The sequence below is a fragment of the Colletotrichum costaricense genome (assembly GCF_030867565.1).
Source record: "Colletotrichum costaricense strain IMI 309622 chromosome Unknown Scaffold_13.1, whole genome shotgun sequence".
NCBI lineage: Eukaryota > Fungi > Ascomycota > Sordariomycetes > Glomerellales > Glomerellaceae > Colletotrichum > Colletotrichum costaricense.
In genome coordinates this window covers 1,338,482-1,358,686 of record NW_026848242.1, presented here as the reverse complement: position 1 = coordinate 1,358,686, position 20,205 = coordinate 1,338,482, and the positions used below count along the sequence as shown (strand labels likewise).

General features: G+C 54.9%; 5 protein-coding genes across 5 annotated transcripts; 2 read left to right on the top strand and 3 right to left on the bottom strand.

Annotated features, from left to right (window-relative positions):
• Nucleotides 1–201: 201 nt before the first annotated feature.
• Nucleotides 202–3,708, bottom strand: CCOS01_11854 (C6 finger domain-containing protein; the record flags this gene model as incomplete). The annotated part of the gene is made up of 6 exons (XM_060460005.1): nt 202–546; nt 651–1,614; nt 1,669–1,731; nt 1,798–2,404; nt 2,461–3,435; nt 3,558–3,708. The coding sequence occupies 6 exons, from the start codon at nt 3,706–3,708 to the stop codon at nt 202–204; spliced, it is 3,105 nt and encodes a 1,034-aa protein (XP_060309836.1).
• Nucleotides 3,709–9,837: 6,129 nt separating this feature from the next.
• On the top strand, nt 9,838–11,442 carry CCOS01_11853 (methyltransferase domain-containing protein; the record flags this gene model as incomplete). Its single annotated transcript, XM_060460004.1, has 1 exon — nt 9,838–11,442. One exon carries the CDS (start codon nt 9,838–9,840, stop codon nt 11,440–11,442), a length of 1,605 nt encoding a protein of 534 aa, XP_060309835.1.
• Nucleotides 11,443–11,870: 428 nt separating this feature from the next.
• On the bottom strand, nt 11,871–15,402 carry CCOS01_11852 (DNA damage-inducible protein 1; the record flags this gene model as incomplete). Its single annotated transcript, XM_060460003.1, has 7 exons — nt 11,871–12,571; nt 12,628–13,223; nt 13,287–13,593; nt 14,139–14,149; nt 14,610–14,685; nt 15,097–15,248; nt 15,374–15,402. The coding sequence occupies 7 exons, from the start codon at nt 15,400–15,402 to the stop codon at nt 11,871–11,873; spliced, it is 1,872 nt and encodes a 623-aa protein (XP_060309834.1).
• A 2,088-nt stretch (nt 15,403–17,490) lies between these two features.
• Nucleotides 17,491–18,700, top strand: CCOS01_11851 (acetyltransferase; the record flags this gene model as incomplete). The annotated part of the gene is made up of 4 exons (XM_060460002.1): nt 17,491–17,769; nt 18,011–18,424; nt 18,494–18,580; nt 18,638–18,700. 4 exons carry the CDS (start codon nt 17,491–17,493, stop codon nt 18,698–18,700), a joined length of 843 nt encoding a protein of 280 aa, XP_060309833.1.
• A 682-nt stretch (nt 18,701–19,382) lies between these two features.
• On the bottom strand, nt 19,383–20,087 carry CCOS01_11850 (orotate phosphoribosyltransferase; the record flags this gene model as incomplete). The annotated part of the gene is made up of 1 exon (XM_060460001.1): nt 19,383–20,087. The coding sequence occupies one exon, from the start codon at nt 20,085–20,087 to the stop codon at nt 19,383–19,385; it is 705 nt and encodes a 234-aa protein (XP_060309832.1).
• Nucleotides 20,088–20,205: the final 118 nt, after the last annotated feature.

Sequence of the window (20,205 nt, the reverse complement as noted above, 5' to 3'; positions counted from 1 at the left end):
TGAATCTTATCTATGATGTGACGTTGTGAATGGGCACATTGTATTTACAAAACGTAGGACTATGGCCTCTCTCCAAGACATTACTTGAGTTGCGCCTCCACCCATTGACACGGATGCGTTCATGCCCACGCTTCCATCAACGCTCATAGTCGCTCAGAACACTCGCTACCCAAGGTGATTCCGCCGGGAGTCAACCTCCTCTCAATTCTCATCCTTAATCACCAACCTCTCCATCTCCTCCTCCACGCTAATCAGACCCAGAGCATAAAACGCCCTCTCCGACTTGGCGACGACGAGCACCGTGTCGTCACTATCGAGCTGCTCGATCCGTGCGCCGATACGCCGCGGGTTCGACCACACGGACGGCGGCACCACAGTCTGCAGGCTCGGGTCACGCGCGTACGGCGGACCCCGGCCCATGGCTGCCGCCTTTTTCCACCCGGACTCGCAGCCCTCGGCGATCTGCCGCGCCGACTGCCAGCCTGTGAGGCGGGCGATGTCGTGCATGCGCCTGACGATCCAGTGACGTTGAGCGTCGCTTTGGTACTGTGGAGAGTGTTAGCAGGCGTGGTATCTACGGTAAGTACATGGGAACACGGATGGTGTTTCTTTGAGCGAGAAGGCGGGTGGAGAAAGGGGCGTCTTCTCACCTGAATAGCACTGACAAACAGACAGAATGAACTCTCGATCAGCGCTGCGCCGACGAGGGTGCTAATCTCGAGCACATTGCTACAGTCGTCCGTCAACCCGGCCGCAATACGACCAATCTCCATGGCGAACTTGGCCGTGTGTTGTGCCTGTATCCCCGCGGCGATCATAGCGGCGGGAGGCATCTTGGGGTGCGCGCGGTAGAGGTGGATGAGGCCCATGTAGTAGTTCATCCAGATGCCTGCCACCGAAAAGGTGCGGTACTGCAGCGTAGGACCAAAGGGTGAATCTCGGCGGTCGGCATACTCAGCGCCTAGGGGCTGAAATTCGGGACCGAAGCGGGACCGGAGCATCTCAAAGGCCTCACGGAGGGAGGTCCACTCGCGCATAGCAGCGTCGGCGGCTTCGTCCGAGTCAAGGTCGACTTCCTCTCGGGCGTCGGGCGGTGGCGGGGAGTCGTCGCGCGGGGGACTGAAGCCCATTGGCAGCGTCACTTTTCCGAGGTTAGGGAGCATACCCGGAAACATGGGCGGCGAGCCGCCGGGACCGCCGGGGCCCATTCCCGGTGGCGGCCCCATTCCTGGCGGCGGCCCTCCCGTCATGCTTGGCGGCGGCATGCCCATCGGGGGAGCCCCCGGAGGTCCACCTGGCATTCCTCCCATCATCCCACCGGGAGGCCCTCCTCCGTGCATGACCGTTGCCATTCCCGGCGGCGGTCCCATCCCTGGCGGCGGCCAACCTTGACCACCTCTCGGCGGGCCACCCGCACCTGGTGGTCCTCCATGTGGCTGCCCACTATGCGGCGGTCCTCCAGGCCGTCCGCCGGGAGGTCCGCCGGGGGGTCCGCCAGGCGGGCCTCCTGGAGGACCAAAACCCTTGAAGGATTTCCGTTTTCTCGGAAGATCTTTAGATGCGAAGCTGCACAGGCGTCCGAGCAGCAGCATGAGGTGATCGTACGTCCCGTATCTACTATTTGTCAGCCAAGTCGTGCCTTACGTATGGGAACATGGGTAGACTTACATGGCCTCAAGTCGGCCCATGGGTGCTCGTGGTGGGCACTGCGTCCAGTGTTGGTAGTCCATGCTGTTTTCGCTTGTAAGCCAACTAACCATCTTGACTGCAATGTTATCCAAATCCTTCGAAACTTACAAAGGTTTCCCTCCGCCCAACATGCTTTGATATACATCCATCTTGCAGTACCACCAGTACAAATCTCTCAGATGTTCGTAGTGCTCGATATCGCGGTCTGTGTAGTAGTGTGGAGATGGCTTGTCGTCCTCGTACGAGACGTGCTGGTTAGTAAGCTTGCTGAGGAAGCCGAGATCGAGATCATCGAGATCGTGGCTCATCATGTGGGTGTTGTCGTGGCCCATGTAAAAAGGGTCCATTGGCTGGTTCTGGCTCTCCTGGAACAGCGCCCTCCTCACCCTTTTCAGCGGCAGAATGTTCTTTGTCATTTGCCTGAAGGGGATCTCCCTGATCAAGAGCCTGGAGCCAAAAAGATGGTTGCACCACTTTGTGTGATCCGAGTTCCAGACCTCAAAGTACCCAAGCAACAGGGAGGCAGCCAACGTTGCCGGTGACGTTCTCCTCTTAGGACTCCGTAAATTCTTTGCGATCCTGCGGATGGCAAGATGATAATGCTTCATGGCTGCTGTCGGCGGTATCTGCTGTAGCTTGGCGATCTGCAACGCGCCCAATGCAAGCATTGCCTGCAGGAGGGCAGGATGCGTAAACGATATAATGGGAAATGTGTCTGGCCAAGAGTTAGTCGAGAGGGAAAGCTTAAACCCCGGAATTCCATCATCTTACAAGTCCAGATGTTGTGTCCCGCTTTAGGGACGGAGAAGTTGTTTGTCAACTTTGAGTGGTCGAAAGGATGCCGCTCGTATAGCGACATGCTTGGCCCAGTGACGTTGATGAAGTGCCAGAACAAAGCAGCAGTTCGCTCGTCATTGAGTGGCGAATTGTTGGGCGTAGGTATGTACGATGTGAGAATTGTCTCGTCAGCAAAGGCCGAGAAGGACCTCATCTTAGTTCCGAATCCATCCCAAGGCCCGTCGTTCCGGCTCTGCACCAGTTGACCGTATGCGCTCTCCTCGCCCATGAGATCTTCGAATGCGTCCTCTGAGTCGGGCATGGAGGCATCGTCGTCCGAGCATGGGTACTGGAACTCTGCGTCCTCCACAGGGTGATCCATCTGAGGGGCGGCATTGGCGCTGGGATACACATCCATCTCTTCCACCTGTGCCTGAGCTCTCGGCGGCTGGTGTCTCCATGGTTCTGTCGGGCTGTGGACAAACGCGCCACTATCTGTATTGGGGCTGACCAAGTTGCTCTGTTGACCACCAAATTGCGCCTGAAATTGACTAGCTGGTGAGATGATGGAAGAGCTTGAAGGCATGTGTTGCTCGCCATACGGGAACTGGTTGAAGTCGAAGGCATTAGGAGGAGGGGCTTGGTGTTGATGCTGACCGGGAAAGCCTTGACCATAGGGAAACATCGGCTGGCCTTGGAAATCTAGATGTTGCGGCGGCTTAGGCGCAATCGGTGCCAGGGGCGGACCATTGATGGACTTGGGTGGCGGGTTGGGCAGTTGGTTGAATGACTGGTTTGGCGCCTCGGGAGGATAGACGATAGGACCGTAGCTGCCGTTGATATTAAACCCGGCGATGGGTTCTTTGAAGATTACACGCTGATTGTACCCTTCGCAGTGCCTCTTGGATTTGATGCAGTTGTTACAGATGGGTCGGCCTTCATCGCACTTTATGCGACGTTTGCGACATGCTTTAGAGTCAAGTCAGACGTCTAGACCAGGTACCGGTATGAACATGAGGAGGGGAGGCCAGGAGGAAAGGGGGTGGATGGAGGCCAAGGGTCAGAGTTGGGGTTCAACATATGGAACATACTGAGACAGCCGGTTTTCGTCCTTTTCCGCACATTTGCTTTCTCTTTCTTGCGGTTCGTGTCTTCATTCTCATTGTCGTCGTTATTGTTGTTGTTCTCCGAGGTCTTGGACGGTGACTTGTCGTCCTCGACGACCACTTCGGCAGAATCCATCCTAGTAGATGCTAGTGCGCTGCGAGTAAGATCGGGGTTGCGACGCGGCTCTTAATCCATGAGTATGTTGACGGCTACAGACTGCATTGTCTGAAAGTAGTCTGTAGTTCTGCGACGCGGTGATATAGCGAATGTCTCGTCCCCACAGGCGAAAGGGGTCTTCTCTGAGATTCTTGCAGTAGTCTAAGGCAGATATCGTGAGGCTAATAAGAATGGTTACGAGATAAGTCAAGTTCCAAGGCTTGAACCGTTGTCGAATGTGTGAAAGACTACAGTAATCTTCTGAGCCAACAAGCTTCTGGGTGTGTTGTTGAATGGTCTAGCGGCAGCGTAGCGAGACACTGTGGATAAGTCCCGTTTCTTGTGCGCGGCACCCAGATCGAAGGAGAGAATCAAGAGGACGCAGGTATGGGGTCCCAAGGATGTAGATGAGTTTTAAGCAGCCATAGATGGTGGAAGGAAGTGAAACAGGCCGGTGCTACTTTGTCTTCGGCGAATGGGTAGTCATGGGTTAGACAAGATGCATGGACTCGTGGGGTAGGACGGGGGGTAAGGAAGGGTAAGGATGTCTGCAGCAGTTGGGAGAGAGCGAGGGAGAGAGAGGAAGGAGGAGGAGGAGGAGAAAGTATCTGTCTCTTTCTCACAACACGAGGAACGAGGATTAGGACTAGGTATCCAGAGAGAGAGAGAGAGTATGTGAGAGGGACAGAGACAGAGAGAGAGAGAGAGAGAGGTACTTGCCCACCCTAGGACAAGGAAGGATAGACTAAGAAAGAAGTAGAGATCCCAAGGCACTGTACTATGCCCTTGAGTTAGGGTATTTGATTCGAGGCTAGAGCAGACCAGCGTGGGGAGAACAGATGGGCCACAAACAACGGGGAAACCGCCAAGCAGCAAGTACCTCCTTCTCTGGACTAAGAGGAGGCCGGGATGACCGGGGTTGATAGAAAGAACGACGAGGATGGAAGCCGGCACCTAAGACGTAGTAATGGTTCAGTATCCGTACCTTTGGTGTGCCTTCTTGTCCTGACTGGCGAGTGCCCCGTAAGGCAAGGTACCTTACCTAGTTGCATCAAGAGAGGTACAGAACTACCTTAGACCGCTGACCGCTAGGGCGAGAATGGAGAACAAGATAAGAGTATGTGTGTCTTGACTCTATCGTGCGTCTCCTGAGCTTCCTCGCTCTCTCTCATTCTCTTCCTCTCCTAGACACACTCTCTTTCCCTCTTTCTCACTCTGTGCTTTTCTCTGGTAGGCGCGCGGGACAGGGGGGGTTCATGGAACCCGTCAATGTTTCTCCTGCTACTATTGTGACGAGAGAGAAACATCAGAGAGAGAGAGAGGGTGGGGAGGAAGCACCAACAGTTTGTATGGGATTGCTCCTGGGACTTGGACGTATTATTTGAGGGGATCGGGGGGGAAGCACAAGAGAAGAAAGGCGCAGCTAGTGAGCCAGCCACAGCAATGATGGGGACGGGGGTACCCTTGAGTTATTCGTGGATCATGTTGGTGGTGCGGCAAGATGACGGGAAGGGAGGAAACATTACGGTGGCTTGCGGACGCCGCACAGCATTGCAACACAGCGCATCACACCCACACCTTGCCGCTGGCTGGGCTTGCTCTTTGGTTCTCTTGTTCAAGGTCATGTCCCATTTGGTACTGGATATCCCCTGTTGCTGGTGCTAAGACACTGGCACCGAACTGGACAATAACCTGCAAGGTGAACATCTCAGCACAGAGCATCTGTACAGAGTACCTCGTACGGGATGGATACCTTGTCTTCGGGCAGCGCAACCAGCCGCGGGAGAAAATTGCTTGCTTCTTTCCCATTTCCATTCTCCCCGCGGCGTCAGGAGGGCATCAAACTGCCACATTGGAGGGGGCGTAGGGTGGTAGCAGTCAAGATGGTGTACCGGTAGCTTCGAAGCTCCCCGCCGTCATGATTCTGGCCAAGGTTCCGCGCTAGGGTGATGCGCTGCTGCACTGCTGCTGGGCCCGCCCAGGGTTAGGCCGTTTAGGCCTTAGGGTCTCTCGGTTACCGCTGAGAGAGGGGCCGATGGCGGCGGGCAGCGATGGCGACGTAAGGTATATTCTAGAGTACGAAGTACAGTCACCACCTCCTCTCTTCCAGGGCGGTAGGGCCCAGGGGTCTGTCATGTCCCGGATGACAGCCCATCGGTGGATATAGCGCGCGGCACTAATTAAGGTAAGGCCAGCTAACGTGCTTCCGTCGCTCAGGCAGTCAGCCTACACACGGATACCCGATACACAGTTGTCGTCTGTCGGTAGTGTGGGTGCCGGTAGGCCAGAACTCCACGGATACCAAGTACCAACATCCTTGGCACAAGAAGGTTCTGACTGATGATCTCTCCTGGCTGAAATTAATCGAGGTGAGTGGGTGTGCTGAGGCTGAATGAGTGAGAAAAGTAGAGGAAACTCGGGGAGCCAAGACCTGCGTGGGATTCCAGGAGGTAGGTATTCGAGGCACCCACGGGCCACGGCACCGCAGCCTGCCCGCGTCTCGCGTGGCTTTCTTTTTTCCCCTGGGTGTCAAACAACCCATCTATCTCGATGAGCTAATCTGTATAGGTGTAATTGCGCACGGAGATTGAGAGCCGTAAGAGCTTGAATAGGGGAGCCGCCAAGCTGAAAATTCCAACGGCCTCATCCAACAAACTTTGTCCTCGCATTCCTGGCTGTCAAGCCAAGGTCGACAAGGCGTGCCTAGGGCAATCCGTAGGACCGTAGGTACGGAGTTTGTGGACACTGACAGGACGGATACTCCGTAGACGGCATGAACCATTGGGCTGCGCGACTAGGTATCAACGTGACATGCCGTCCGATTAAGACAGCCCGCCTGAGTCGCAGTCTTCTCGCAGACGACATGGGGGCAAGAGATGTAGATGCCGAATCTGATTTTCGTCCGAGGTTTGAGTGGTCTGGACTCGCTTCCCGACAGGGTTGCCCAGCCTGCCAGCCTTCTGCCCCTCACCAATCCTCTGCCCTAAGGTCAGCAATGACCAAGCGGTGATCTGGTGGGGAGCAAAAAACGGTCGACATGGTATGCGGATTTCGTTGATGCCTTGCGCAGGGTCTCCGGCTCGGGATCGGTCTTCCTGAGTGCCCGTCAACTTTGAAAACCACAAAACTGTCCGTCCGTAGGTCTGAATTTGGCCCTCAGCCAGGTCTAGACCGCTGTTGATAGTAGTCGTTGTTCGAGAGGCATCTTGACAGGTTCTCGGTCACCGCCGAAGGCAACGCAACGGTGGCGTCTCAGTCCAGGCGGGATGGATCCACTGGCTTTGAGCCGAATTACCATCTGCTGAGCGGGAAACTAAGGTTTTTTTCCCCCCTTTGAACTTTCTGCAAGGCCGGGGTTTGGATATAAGCCGTCTCGTTTCCTTCTTGCGAATGGAGGGGCATGATCTGATAATCCATATTGTCGTGCGCAAGCGTTGTGAACAACAGCACGCGTGGCAGAAGGACGGACCTAGTACTCGGGCGAATGTCACGTTCCCTGCCCGGCTATGTACTCCTCATCCAAGGAATGTCAGGGTCCATATCTGCTAGGTGCGAGCATTTCACCGGGACGCACTGGGCGGGAGAACAAGACGCCGGAAACAATGTGTTGCTGAAGGATCCCGGCAACATTCCCCCCGTCGGAGGACGCTTTCCACTACATCCGAGATCCAAGCCAAGGGCCAGCCGTCGCATTTCCGACCTGCTGGATGGTGTGACCGACCACTGGTCGTAGCATCGTTGACTGGCATACGGTGCAACACAAACGTCGCGCAATGTTGAACGAAAGGAGGCGTGCGGATCACCCCGAGCCACCTTTGCCTGTGCTCTCTTGAACGAACCGGTGACATCCAGCTCACTATATCGTCGATCGCTTTGTACACTCCCGGTGCTCCTCGATACGCGCAGGAACACACCGCACCTTGGCAGATTTCCCCAGATGTTTGTTTACTCTATCTGATCTCGGTCGAAGCCCGCAACAACGGTTGCTGCAGGTCAGATATGCACCTTGCCTTCTCGCAGCCGCAGAGTCCGGCTCAATGTCTGCATAGCCGGAAAGAAAACGGATTTCGGCCCTCCTAAAGCACGTTCCTGAATTACTTTCGAACGTTTGATTCGTGGGTTGTGTAGGACCTTGGAGTCGTTACTTCGCTGGACGCCCCTCGTGTCAATGGTCAAGATAGTCTTTCAGACATGCACCTTGCTAAAGCGGGACTTGCGTCGCAGGAATCTATCTAGGAAGCCGGCGGTACCACTCGAAGGTTTCTCTCGAAGCTCGATGCTTGGAATAGAGTCTTTCAGAAATCTCCAGTTGGGTTCTTGGAAAGAGAGTAATCGGAAAGACGGATCTCTGCACTCGAACAGGTAAGGTGCCTTGACCTGCCACGCCGTTTCCTCCCCACCTCGTCGTCTCTCTTTTACGCCGAATGTAGCAAAGCGTCCATCAACAACCTTCCGTTGAGCCGGGCAATACGCCGTACCCATGTTTTCGGGCCAAAGATCGGGTCTTCTGTGTTGAACCGACCCATGCCGAGAAACTGGTTAATTGGCCGCATACCAGTCGGGTCCCAAGTGTTGGGGCCTTCCTCCTTCGGGCAAAAGAGTTGAATGGCGGGGATCCCATAGATATTTTGGCAGGTGGTATTCCTACACGTCCGTATCTAGTCACTTGGAAGACAGGCGGATCTAGCTGTGTCGAGCAGTGCCTCGCAAAAACGTCTTGGAACAATAGTGCGAAAGGTCCTGTGGTGATGAGGGTTGCTGACGTCTGACGTGGGAATCGAGAAATGCAATGTATATCCCGTTTCACCGAGACGGATTTGTCGAGCATGCGACCAATGACTGCTTTCTTGGATCATACTGCAGTCCGCAAGTCGGAGGTGTCGGAAACAGGCGCCAAAAGACAGCCAACGACTCAGAGAGGAGGTAGCCTCATAGGCTCATAACTCCGGGCACGATGTTTTCGTCTTCTGAATTGCATGCGGCCGGATCCGGGAAGGAGTAAAAGCTGTCTGAAGTGATTGGATTGTCCTGCAGCGCCTCTCGGTGACGATTCGTAAACCGTTTCTTGTCGACATCGATGAAGGCTACATGCAGGAGCTTCAATCGCCGGTCCGATACACTTGCTTTTTTGTCTCTATTGTTCCAATCAGCGCAGCTTTCGAGCCTGTTGCAGCCGTAACAGTATGCAGCTTGGTTACCAGTAAGTCTGGGCCCGGCTGCGCTGCCCAGAACTCCAAGTCAGACGAGGCTTCCAGCTCTTATTGGCATGAAATGTAAATGCGGATTCATGGTCCTGAAGACCAGCCTGAACTCTCGAGTCCGCAAATCAGGCCATCACCCACATGGCCAGCTACAAAGTGTAGAAACATCTCCAGGGGTTTCCGGTGTGTTGGGCTTAGGTCGAGTTCATCAACGGTCTAGCTCGCCAATAGCGTGTTCCGTAATCAATTGGCTGTAGTTCCTTCGGGTCGACATGAACAATACTCCGGCATGCCGGGTTGCGCAAAATGCCGCGTCTGCGGGTCTTTAAGATTGATAGGAATGAGGTCTAGGAATATCAGCCACAGCCATTGGATCGACTCTAATGATTGTTCCACTGCGGCGACGACCGTTGAAGGTTGACCTTCATCTTGGTAACTAGAGCAAGGTCGTCGAACGACGTTGGGACTAGACAGGGGATGGGATAGGATAACCGAAGCACTATTAAATATTAGCCAATCACGAATGAGAGATGATTCGAATAAATATTGATCGAATTTTGTATGAAATTGGTAGGTCGTGAGTATATGGAAAGGGAAGGGGAGTTGTAAGACGGGATGCAACTTTGAGAACGGGAAGGAGAGGAAACAGACAGAATGCACGGTCCACCAGTCTAACTCGGCTCATCCTGGCGTCGATCAAAACGCAGGGGTGTGATAAGCGACCTCTGGGGAAAGGAAGGAAAGAAAAAAAATTCCAACGTCGATAAGCCGCGGGAGTGAGTTCGTGAGATGCGCATGAGCTTCAAGCAACAAACTTATTCACCAACCACAACCTGTTGAATTCGTAGGCGCGACAAGAAGATCACATAATTCGGACATCTAGAACATTACTCTTGGCAATTGAAAAATGTTCGCTGTCCCAGGATGGTCCGTCGCGGCCGAGGGTCTCAAAACCGAGACCCAGGTGAAGAAGGCCAGCAACACCGCCAAGAATGAGAGCAAGAAGCGCAAGAGAGCCAACAAGCAAGAGAAGAAGGAGAAGAAGGCGCCTACCTCGGGCGCTAACTCCGTTCTGGTGAACCCTCGCGTCTTTGGAGAAAAGAGGGAGGATGCTCCCCCTGCCACCGCCGAGGCTGATCACGATGGTGACGATGCGGATGAGGCCGAGGCCGAGACGCCCAAGCCGAGCAAGAAGCAGAAGAAGGAGAAGAAGGAAAGCAAGAGCGATGGAGGAGAAAAGACACAGGAAACACCCAAATCCGACAAGAAGGGGAAGAAGCAGCGCAAGGAAATGTCCAGTAACGAAGATGAGCCAGCCACACCAGCAGCAGAGACCACACCGTCAAAGACGTCACAGAAGGCAGCCTTGACGAACAAGCAAGAAAAGCTCGAGAAGAAGAAGAACCAGGACGCCGCCGCGGCCATCGCCGCCTCCGTACCCCCCGTCCCGCCCGCCGCGGCCAAGCTCACGCCCCTCCAGCGCTCCATGCGCCAGAAGCTCATCTCGGCCCGCTTCCGCCACCTCAACGAGACGCTCTACACCCGCCCCTCGGCCCAGGCCTACCAGCTCTTCGAAGACTCCCCCGAGATGTTCTCCGAGTACCACGAGGGCTTCCGCCGCCAGGTCGAGGTCTGGCCCTCGAACCCCGTCGACGGCTACATCCGCGACATCAAGCTCCGCGCCAGAGCCCGCTTCCCCAACGCTCGCGGTGGTGGACGCCCCGGCGGCGCGCCATCCAAGCCCGACGGCCCTCAACCCCTGCCCCGTACCGACGGGACGTGCTACGTCGCCGACCTGGGCTGCGGCGACGCCCGCCTCGCCTCGACCCTCGAGCCCGAGTCCAAGAAGCTCAAGCTCAAGATCATGAGCTACGACCTCCACTCCCCCGCGAAACACGTCACAAAGGCCGACATCGCCAACCTGCCCCTCGAAAACGACTCAGTTGACGTCGCCATCTTCTGCCTCGCCCTCATGGGCACGAACTGGCTTGACTTCATCGAGGAGGCCTACCGCATCCTCCACTGGAAGGGCGAGCTCTGGATCGCCGAGATCAAGTCCCGCTTCGGCCCCGTGCACCGCAAAAACGCCGTCGTCTCGCACAGCGTCGGCAACCGCAAAAAGGCAGCCGCCGCCGCCGCAGGCAAGAAGACGAAAGAACCCGAGGAGACGGAGGAGGACCGCACGGCTCTCGCCGTCGAGGTCGACGGCCACGAGGACAAGCGCGGCGAGACGGACGTCTCCGCCTTTGTCGAGGCGCTGCGGAAACGCGGCTTCGTCTTGGCGGGCCAGGGCGAGGGCAACAAGGGCGCGGTGGACCTATCCAACAAAATGTTTGTCAAGATGCACTTTATCAAGGGCGCCGTGCCCACCAAGGGCAAGGGGCTTGTCGCGGCAAAGGCGGCCGGCTACGTGGACAAGGAGAAGAAGCAAAAGAGGTTCGTGTGGGAGACGGAGGAGGACAAGGTTGATGAGACGGGTATCTTGAAGCCGTGTGTATACAAGATACGGTAGAACCGACCGGTTGTATATTGTTCTTGCGACGGTTTTGGCACATATAAAAGTTGTCTTCATTTGGGGGGGTAATATCGCATTCGTCAAAATAAAAATGCCTATATTTCGCAACCGCAATCGGACTTGTTGGGATGAAGCTGGGTGTACTGCGGTCGCCGAGCAGGGGACCATAGCGGATACCTTGGAACGTCGTCGTTTATACAAAGCATAGGCAAATCTCAAAGGTTTAGTTAGCATTACTTGAAATTCAAAAGTGCCGAGTGTGTCTACCAAAACGCTTTGAACGCATATCATTTCGAGCTGTGCATGCATGATACTACGACTCCAATTCACCCCACATCTCCATCCCGAGATTGTCCCATACCTTTGCGGTCCGACCATGCAGGTCCATTTCAACCAAAGAATTTCCGATACGCCCCTAATCCAGTCTATGCCCCGAATAAGAGACCGGCTGCGAACTCGACGTTGCCACCTGTAGCTTGCAAAGCATTGATCGCGGCTTCACGAGGGAAACCCAGAGCCATGAGCTGGTTGATATGCTCTTCCGGGAAAGTTGGCGCCGCTGGCTGCTGCTGCTGCTGCTGCTGCTGAGGTGCTGGCCGACCTTGTGGAAGGGTTTGCTGCGTCGGCGCGGCGGCAGCAGCGCCTTCGGGACCACTGACAACACCGGAGCGCTGACCAATGGTCGTTCCAGCTGGGCCAGGTAATCTGGGTTCTTCCTCCAGAGCCTCCTCGCTCTCCTTGGGAATCTCCGCTTCGCCCAAGAACGACACCTCCTCGCCCTGAATGATCAGCTTGTCCTTGGCCAAGTCAATGCTGGCTTGGTAGCGCTTAAGCATGTCGAGGCCAAGGAGAAGCTCGACCTGCTTGCCCTCCATGACGGTGAAACTGCAAGGCAGGAACATGGTGCCGACCTTGATCTGGGCAGAGTGTACGCGTCCGATGATGTTGGCTGTGCCTACACCACGAGCCACACCCGCAAACCGCTTGTCTACGAGTCTCATGATACCGCAGGCTTCGGCACATGAAGGGGACATGATGGTTGCCTGTGCTCCAGAATCGACTAACGCCTTTACTCTGTGGCCGTTCACCTCGACATCGACATACAGCATGTGCACTCGTCCGAATACTGTGTGAAGTTAGCCTCTCGGTCTGCGCATGTTATGCCTTGGTTGTCTGCCATACCTTCAGGGTTGTGCTCCATGGCGTTTTGGAGGTTTTCCATGACTCTCTCTTGACGAATCATCTCTTCAATCTTCTGCTGAGCCTCGATGTCGAAGGGGTCCTCGTTCAGACGGGCAATCTGCCTCTGCCGCTCTTCGCGTTCCCGCTGCTCACGGTCGTAGCTCTGATTGAAAAGCTGGGCAAATCTCTGGGGATCATCGAGAACGGCGGCGAGCTGGGGCTGCTGGCGGGTGGCTTCGGCACGTAAGTTTGGATCGCCCAGGATCTGAAGGCGAATGAGCTCTGGGTCCTGTCCTCCTGGTCGCCGGCGCTGCTGCGGTGCCCTTCTGCTCTGGTCCGGCAAGCCAGTGGTTCCTTGCATGTCCCTCACGTGCAGCGCCAACATCTCGCCGTCGGCAATCTGCAACTGTTCCATCGTCTGAGTGTCATCTTGGATCAAGCGACCGTTGTGGTAGAGGTGTTGGGAGGTGGGTGCGATGTTGGTCTCGGCTTGGATGGCTTCGCGGAGTGTGGACATGGGCATATCGGGAAAGATCTCGAGGGTGAGGAGATCCTGGTCCTCGACCTCGGGGTTCGTTATGCTTAGTGTAATGCGCCTGTTAGGAGGAAGAAGAGTCAGCGGAGAACGTGTCAAGTCCCGACAAAGGGGCAAAGCTTACATGACGGGCTTTTGTTCCTGGCGTACAGGCAGGAACTGTTTGCCGCGGGTTTGATCGGTTGATAAAAGAAATGGACTGGCGGCGAGAAGCAAAGAGGCCGGATCTGGTCCAGGGAAATCGTCAAGTTTCACTATTGCGAAAGCGAAGTTGAAGTCACCCTCAGTACGGAGCTGCGGAGGAGGGGTGTTGGAGGGGCCGAAATTCAGGCAACACAACAGTGACGTCTCACCCGGAAGGTAAAGAGCTGCTGGATAGGACGATTGGATGAAGCAGAGCTCCGGGAAAAGTTTCGACGTGATTCCGCAGCCTTGTAGCGGTGGTGAACGATTAGACAGGTGGTATCTGATGAGTTGAGAGACACTTGGTCTCAAAGAAAAGGATCTCAAGGTAAGGTGGAAGAGAGCTGGGGGAGGTAGCGGAAGGTAAAGGCAAGGTAGAGCTCGGCTCGGGTACTTGGGGTACCTTTTTGAGTGTTTCGTAAGGAAGGTGGGTGCAGTGACGAGACCCCTACCTTACACAGTACGTTTCCCCGTTTGCAGTGGCTCAAGATGGGGTCGACGGGGAACCAGGACGGGGAATATTTCCGTACTGCGGACTTAGCTACTGCGTACGAAGTATACTAAGGTAAGGTAAGGCAAGGTGGAATGGGGGCGGCCGGAGCACAAACACTGTGAAAAGCAAACCTGTGTGCTCCCAAGGCACGAATACCTCAGCTATCCGCACTGGTACCTAAGCAGCTAAGGTAGGTATTCCAAAGAGACGGGAGGGAAAGCACTGGCCACGGAACGAGATGGCGAACAGAAGCTCATGGAAAGCTTCGGGAACTTCTCCGCTTACCTTAGCTGAACTTACAGAAACCCCGACTGTATGTTTCCTGTCAGCCAGACAGACGCATGCTTTGTTTTGTTTTCTTCAATTTAGGTATTTTCGCGCGGCAATCTCTGCCTCGCAAGGCATCTGCACGTGTACTTGCTAAGCCTGCGGCAAGGAGGCCATTGATGACTTGAGCTTCCCAGTTCCAAGGTTGCTGAGGTCACAGCAGCGCGGGCAGGTTCCCCTACGGCATATCAGCCCCACGAGCTAATCGTTGACTAAGCCACCAAGTGTCTTAAAAGTATCTTTGACGGCAAACCAGGTGGAAGATGGCGCAATCAAGTACTTGATCTATACCTGCGGCAGCTGCGCGAGCCAAGCAAGCGACCTCAACAACCCTTGCAATCTACCCATGTACTTCCTTCTGGAGCAGGTACAAGAGCTGAGAATCCCCTCTTGTTTCTACTTTTTCTGCACTTGCATCTCTTTCTTTTCTTGTGCCAAACTGACATGTCATAGATCCTCAGGATGTACCGCCAATCGATGTCTAGCAGCGACATCTCCTGCCATCTTCGCCCGTGAGTTTCTGTGCGATGATGACAAGCCTACGAGCACCTCAACCTGCTGCTGCTCGAGGCAGAGAAGCACCCTGCTTCCTCGCTTGGAATCTACGTCCGTCTTTCCACTTTAATCATGACGAAGAACGTCTAAAACGACTTGCCCGGATGGCCGACGTTGGACGCGGCGTGAAACGGAGACATCCTGTCGAGTTTCTTCTTCATCACACCATGCTGAAGAGTTCCCAGCATCTATCTACCTGCCTGTGACCTCGCTGCTCACGCTCTACTCGGCGAGCAAGCTCGCAGGTCTGCTTCGGGTCAATGACAATGCATGTCTCGTTTATATGGCGACTGCAAGGGCCGGGGATTTTGTCCTGAACGGAATGTTCATGATCTGACGGCACAGGATCATGATTCCAAGCTGCCGTTGCTCCCACCGATATCTCGCATGCGACGTCTCGAAGGCGAGCAGAGATCGGCGTGCCAACCTCGCTCCGCTGGAGGGTCGGAACTGCAGTCAGCTCGGATGCCGGCCTTGAAGTCGGTCGGATCCGGCTTCCGGTGGCGGCCGCATTCCGGGTTCTCGACGCTGTTCAGTTGCAATGCTCCGCGTCTTCGTACTTGATGCAGTATGCGCTCTCAGCCTCTGCAACCCACACTGATTCATTAGGAAGGTCCATGACCACAGCCCAAGCGGGTTGACTCATAACTTACAACTCAGAATGTCTTCGGACTTCGCCCATCTGACATGGTGGGAAAGCCCAAAAAGTGCCTCAGGGCCCTTCCTAGACCTCATTGAGCCTGCTGCATATGCTGCATTGCAGCGGGGCAATGCAACTCTGGATCGCCGACCCGGAAAGCTTCTCGAAGTCGATACTGCAGTTATGTCCATTTAGGTGAATACCTGCAGCTGTCAACATGCCACAGCGAAAAGTTTTTCGTCTGCTTGCTTCGGCCTCGGGGCTACAGCTGTAATATCGGCCAAGATCCAGACGAAAGCCAAGGTCTATACGGATCGGCAGGCTCAGGGTCTTCTTGCCTACACAGTATGGCGTTGCTGCGGATCTTTCAGTCTTCAAAGCAATATCCATCAAGTTCGAGTACGAAGTAATAGTACATTCTCTACGATTCGACGGCGGGCCGGACTGGGCTGGTAATGTGCCATACAAGTGTGAAGCACACCGCAGCAGGCGGAGTCAGGGGAAAGGAGCAACAAGCATGTCGGCCAAGACCCAACTAAGGTAAGCCGCTCGCCCACCCACGCGAATCCAAAAGTCTGAATCTACATTGCACCGCACTCCTCTTTTCAAACTTTGTCATTGCAGTCGCTGACACTGCCTAGATCTCGTTCGGTTTCTGTCGGCTGCATTGGCCAAAAGCAGCCTCAATCTGACGGGACGGACCAGCAATTAGCGGTCTGAAAGCAAACAGCGCGTTTCCCAATCTGTTAAAGACCATTTATCACAACGCCAAAGTCCCGAGAAACTCTTGATACGACTCTGAGTTTAGAGACTCAAGAACTCTGTGCTTGTACCTTGGTAGCAGAGCAGTATTGGAGCATGGAGTGATGTCGAAGTTGGCTTACTGTGGGGAAATGAGTACAAGTCAGGTCACTTTTTCTCTCTCACTCTTCTCTTCCCTTGATCCCAACCAACCTTGCCCTATGTGCAAGCCATTCAAGCATCTTTTCCTACTGGAATCTACCCTGTCCTTGGGCGATAGCCTGGATCGAAAGAAAGCAACAGTACCCATTATTACCCGCCATGCCCTGCAAAGACCTTTTCCGCAAATTTCCATCTACAGAAGCTGGTATGCCACATGAACAGCGTCATGGCTCTTTCACTCAATGCCACAACTTGGAGAAGTTTTCTGGGAAGAGTGGGAAATAAGATGGAGCCGGGCAACAATTCCAGCGTCGCCTAGAAATACCCATGGGCTGAACAGGCCACAACTGTGCCACTGCGGGTAGGTCAGTCACGCGACAAACACCTCATAACCACAACCACACCTCACACAGAGTGTCCAATGATGGAGGGTGTTGCTTTGCCATGGTCCATGGCGAGTCACTGAACTCCAATTCCATCCAGTTGCCTCTTTGGCTGCTGCAATACCAATCCCATTTTCTACCAACTCCATACCTTTCTGCTTGGTCTGCAGCCAGGTTACTCCTCTTTTGCAAGCCCGTTATCGCATTCACAGCTCAGGTTCACTTGACTTGTCCCGATGCTTTGTCCCCTCTCCGCCGTGGACCACCCGATCTGACCTTAGCCTTTCTGAGACGTCTTCCCTCCTCCGTTCCGACACTCACTGCACCGAGCTAAGGTCTTCACTCGGCCTTGCCAATCGGCACACACCGGCCGAGCATTACTTGACTCACAGCCCCGTCAGGCCCCGCTCTGCAACGACAGCGCCGAGTCCAACGGCCGGCAGCACCCCGATGCCCCTCCGGAGCTACCTGTGCACTCGACCAACCCACCCCTTTCAACCATCACTCCCAGGTACCAACACCACTCACCTCTTCTGGTGTTCATCCTGAAGTGTCTCCTTGCCTTGTTCGAAACCTTTAGTCTCTCTGTCTACCAGCTGACGGGGGTAATTTGACCCAACAAGCTGCCCTCTGGTTGATTCCATCACCTCGCTTCTTCTCTCTGTGTAACCAACAACTCTTCCCACTCCCAACTTCTTCCTACCCCCAACTCTACCCAGCTCTCTACAAATTCTCATACGTCTTCCTGGCGTATCCGCATCTTCCACCTCCTCCTCAAATTCTCTTCCAATACCGCATTCTACGACGCACGCGTTATACACATCTCTCTCGATCGTTCGTCATCATGCCTGACGAGAAAGATCCCCCGATCGCCAAGCCTGAGGAGGCGTCCGACTGTGCCATCGACAGTTCTGATGACGCCGACGACGAGTACATCGAGACTCAGATGTCGCAGTCCGAGCTGAAGAAGAAGCAACAGACGCAGCGTCGGACGATCCAGCATATCGTTCCTTTCAAATGGAGCCCTTTGGTGTTGCCGCTGACCGAGTCGAATCTCGAGTCTTGCGTCGCCCTCGAGGACGCTGCATTCCCTGATCCGAGTCATCGCGCTACCCGCGTCAAGGTGAGCCGATTTGTCCCTGTCTTTCTTTGCAGTTCCCCTGCGTCCCTTTTCCCAATCTCTTCTCCTTGCGCCATCGAGTCTGGGTGTTCCGCCGAGCCAAATTTATGCAGAGCTCGCCTCATTCATGGAAATGAGAGTTCTGCGAGTTTCTATCGTCGGCGGACGGATAGGTCGCGTAGCATCTCATAGGCAGATCACGCGGAATCAAAGGTTCACGCAAAGCTTACACACCTCATCATAGTTCATGTACCGCCTCGCGACCTGCTCAGATATCTCCACAGGTCTCTTCTGCAGCGTCGTCCCGGCCGAGGCCGAGGCTTTCCCTCTCTCGACCATGACCGTCGCTAGCCCCGTCGAGACAGGTCGCGCCAACGGAGCCAAGCTGGTCCTCCTCGGCCACGCCGTCGCGACCCTCGGCGATGGCCCCGTCGTCAGCGACGACGACATGGCCTACCCGGACAACTGGCGCGATCAAAAGTCGGCCAAGAGCACGGATGTCGGCCACAAGATCATGGGTCGCACGCTGTGCCTGCACTCCTTTGCCATCGACCCCAAGCTCCAGGGCCTGGGTCTCGGCAAGCTTCTCATGAAGTCGTACCTACAGCAGATCAACAACTCTGGCGTTGCGGACCGCATTGCGCTGATCTGCAAGGACGTAAGCTTCCTCTAGCTCACTGAGCTACCCTGACTCTTGAAATCTTGCAAGTTGCTGACGAATCGGCAGTGGTTGGTTAGCTACTACCAGCGCTTCGGCTTCAAGCGCGTCGGTCCTAGCAAGGCGTCCTTCGCTGGTGGCGGCTGGAATGACATGGTACATGCATAATGATGCCTACCATCCCTTTTGGCGAAACGACTAACATGATATCAGGTCATTGAACTTTCCGGCCCGCCCAAAAAGGGTCCCGATGCCCTTAAGGCGTCCGCCGAGTAGTGCCGCCGCGGTCACTGAAACCATTGTGGAACTTTCTCCCCGTCTTTTTTTTCTTCGCAGTCCTCTCCTGTGAGCTACGACTATCCGAGCTCTAGACAGGACAAGAACGCCCCTATTTGTTTTGAGACAAACAAACCGGGAGGAACTGGGAGTGGCATACTGGGTGGGTTGTCAACTCTAAACAACCTCACTTTTGCATGATGGCCTTGCTTTTCTTTTCTTTTCTTTTCTTTTGTTGTCAAGTCGTCGTTGTCGAGTTACCGCGAGATTGTACAATCTCAAAAAAAAAAAAAAAAGAAAAAAAAAAAAAAGGGCGGTAGCATCATGAGACGACAGGGCCGGAGACTACCTTAACGATGAGGACATGACATAGAATGCCTTGCCACCTGGATGAGGGCGAGCAAGGCAAAATTAAGATACGATCTTTCACAGTGTCCCCTGTTCGGCCTGTATTTCTTTGCGTGAGGTTTTGCAGGTACTGCAAAGTCACTTCCCAAATCACTTTTATCATCCTATGCGCCTTGACCCGAGGGGTCCTATAAAGTTCCCTTCATTCGATCGCATTCATTCATCCCAACCACCCATACGAGCGCCGACCGTTGAGCGTGAAATTCAGAAGATCACGTCTGCCCACAAATCTAGACCGTCCCCGTTCTCTGGCTTTGGAGCTGGCTCTCAAGATTTAATCGGTAGCCTTGTACTTGGCACGGTACTCCTCAGTGCGCTTGATATCCTCAGCGGATGCAAAGCTCTTGGCACCCTCAATGATGTCGTCGAGCGTCAGGATGGCAAAGATGGGGATGCCGTACTCCTTCTTGATCTCGCCCATGGCGCTGGGGCCAGGCTTGCTGTCGTCGCCATCAGCAGCGGGGAGCTTCTCCATGCGGTCGAGCGCGACGACGATGCCGACGACCTCGCCGCCCTCCTTGCGGATCTTGGCAATGGCCTCGCGCTTGGCGGTTCCCGCGGTGATGACGTCGTCGACGATGAGCACCTTCTTGCCCTTGAGCGGCGCGCCGACAATGTTGCCGCCCTCGCCGTGGTCCTTGGCCTCCTTGCGGTCGAACGAGTAGCACGTGGTGCCGTAAGTTTCGGGGTCCAGCTCGGCGAGCTTGTCCGTCGTCGAGGTCGCGAGCGGGATGCCCTTGTAGGCCGGGCCGAAGACGATGTCAAAGGCCAGGCCGGAGGACTTGCGGGCCTCGATGACGGTGTGGGCGTAGGCGACGGAGATGGCACGGAGGAGGTCGGCGCGGTAAAAGTCGCCGGCGTTGAAGAAGTAGGGGGAGATGCGCTTCGACTTGAGCTCAAAGGAGCCGAACTTGAGGACGCCGCCGGCGATGGCGGCCTTGAGGAAGTCCTGCTTGTAGGGGGCGAGTTGGGAGGACATTTTGGCGACTACCGTTTAACAATGGGCTTTTTTTTGGGAGAAAGAATAAAGAAGAGACGGGAATTTTTGGGTTGGTCTTCCAGAGGTTTATGCTTGTCGGAGGCTGGAGGATGAAAGA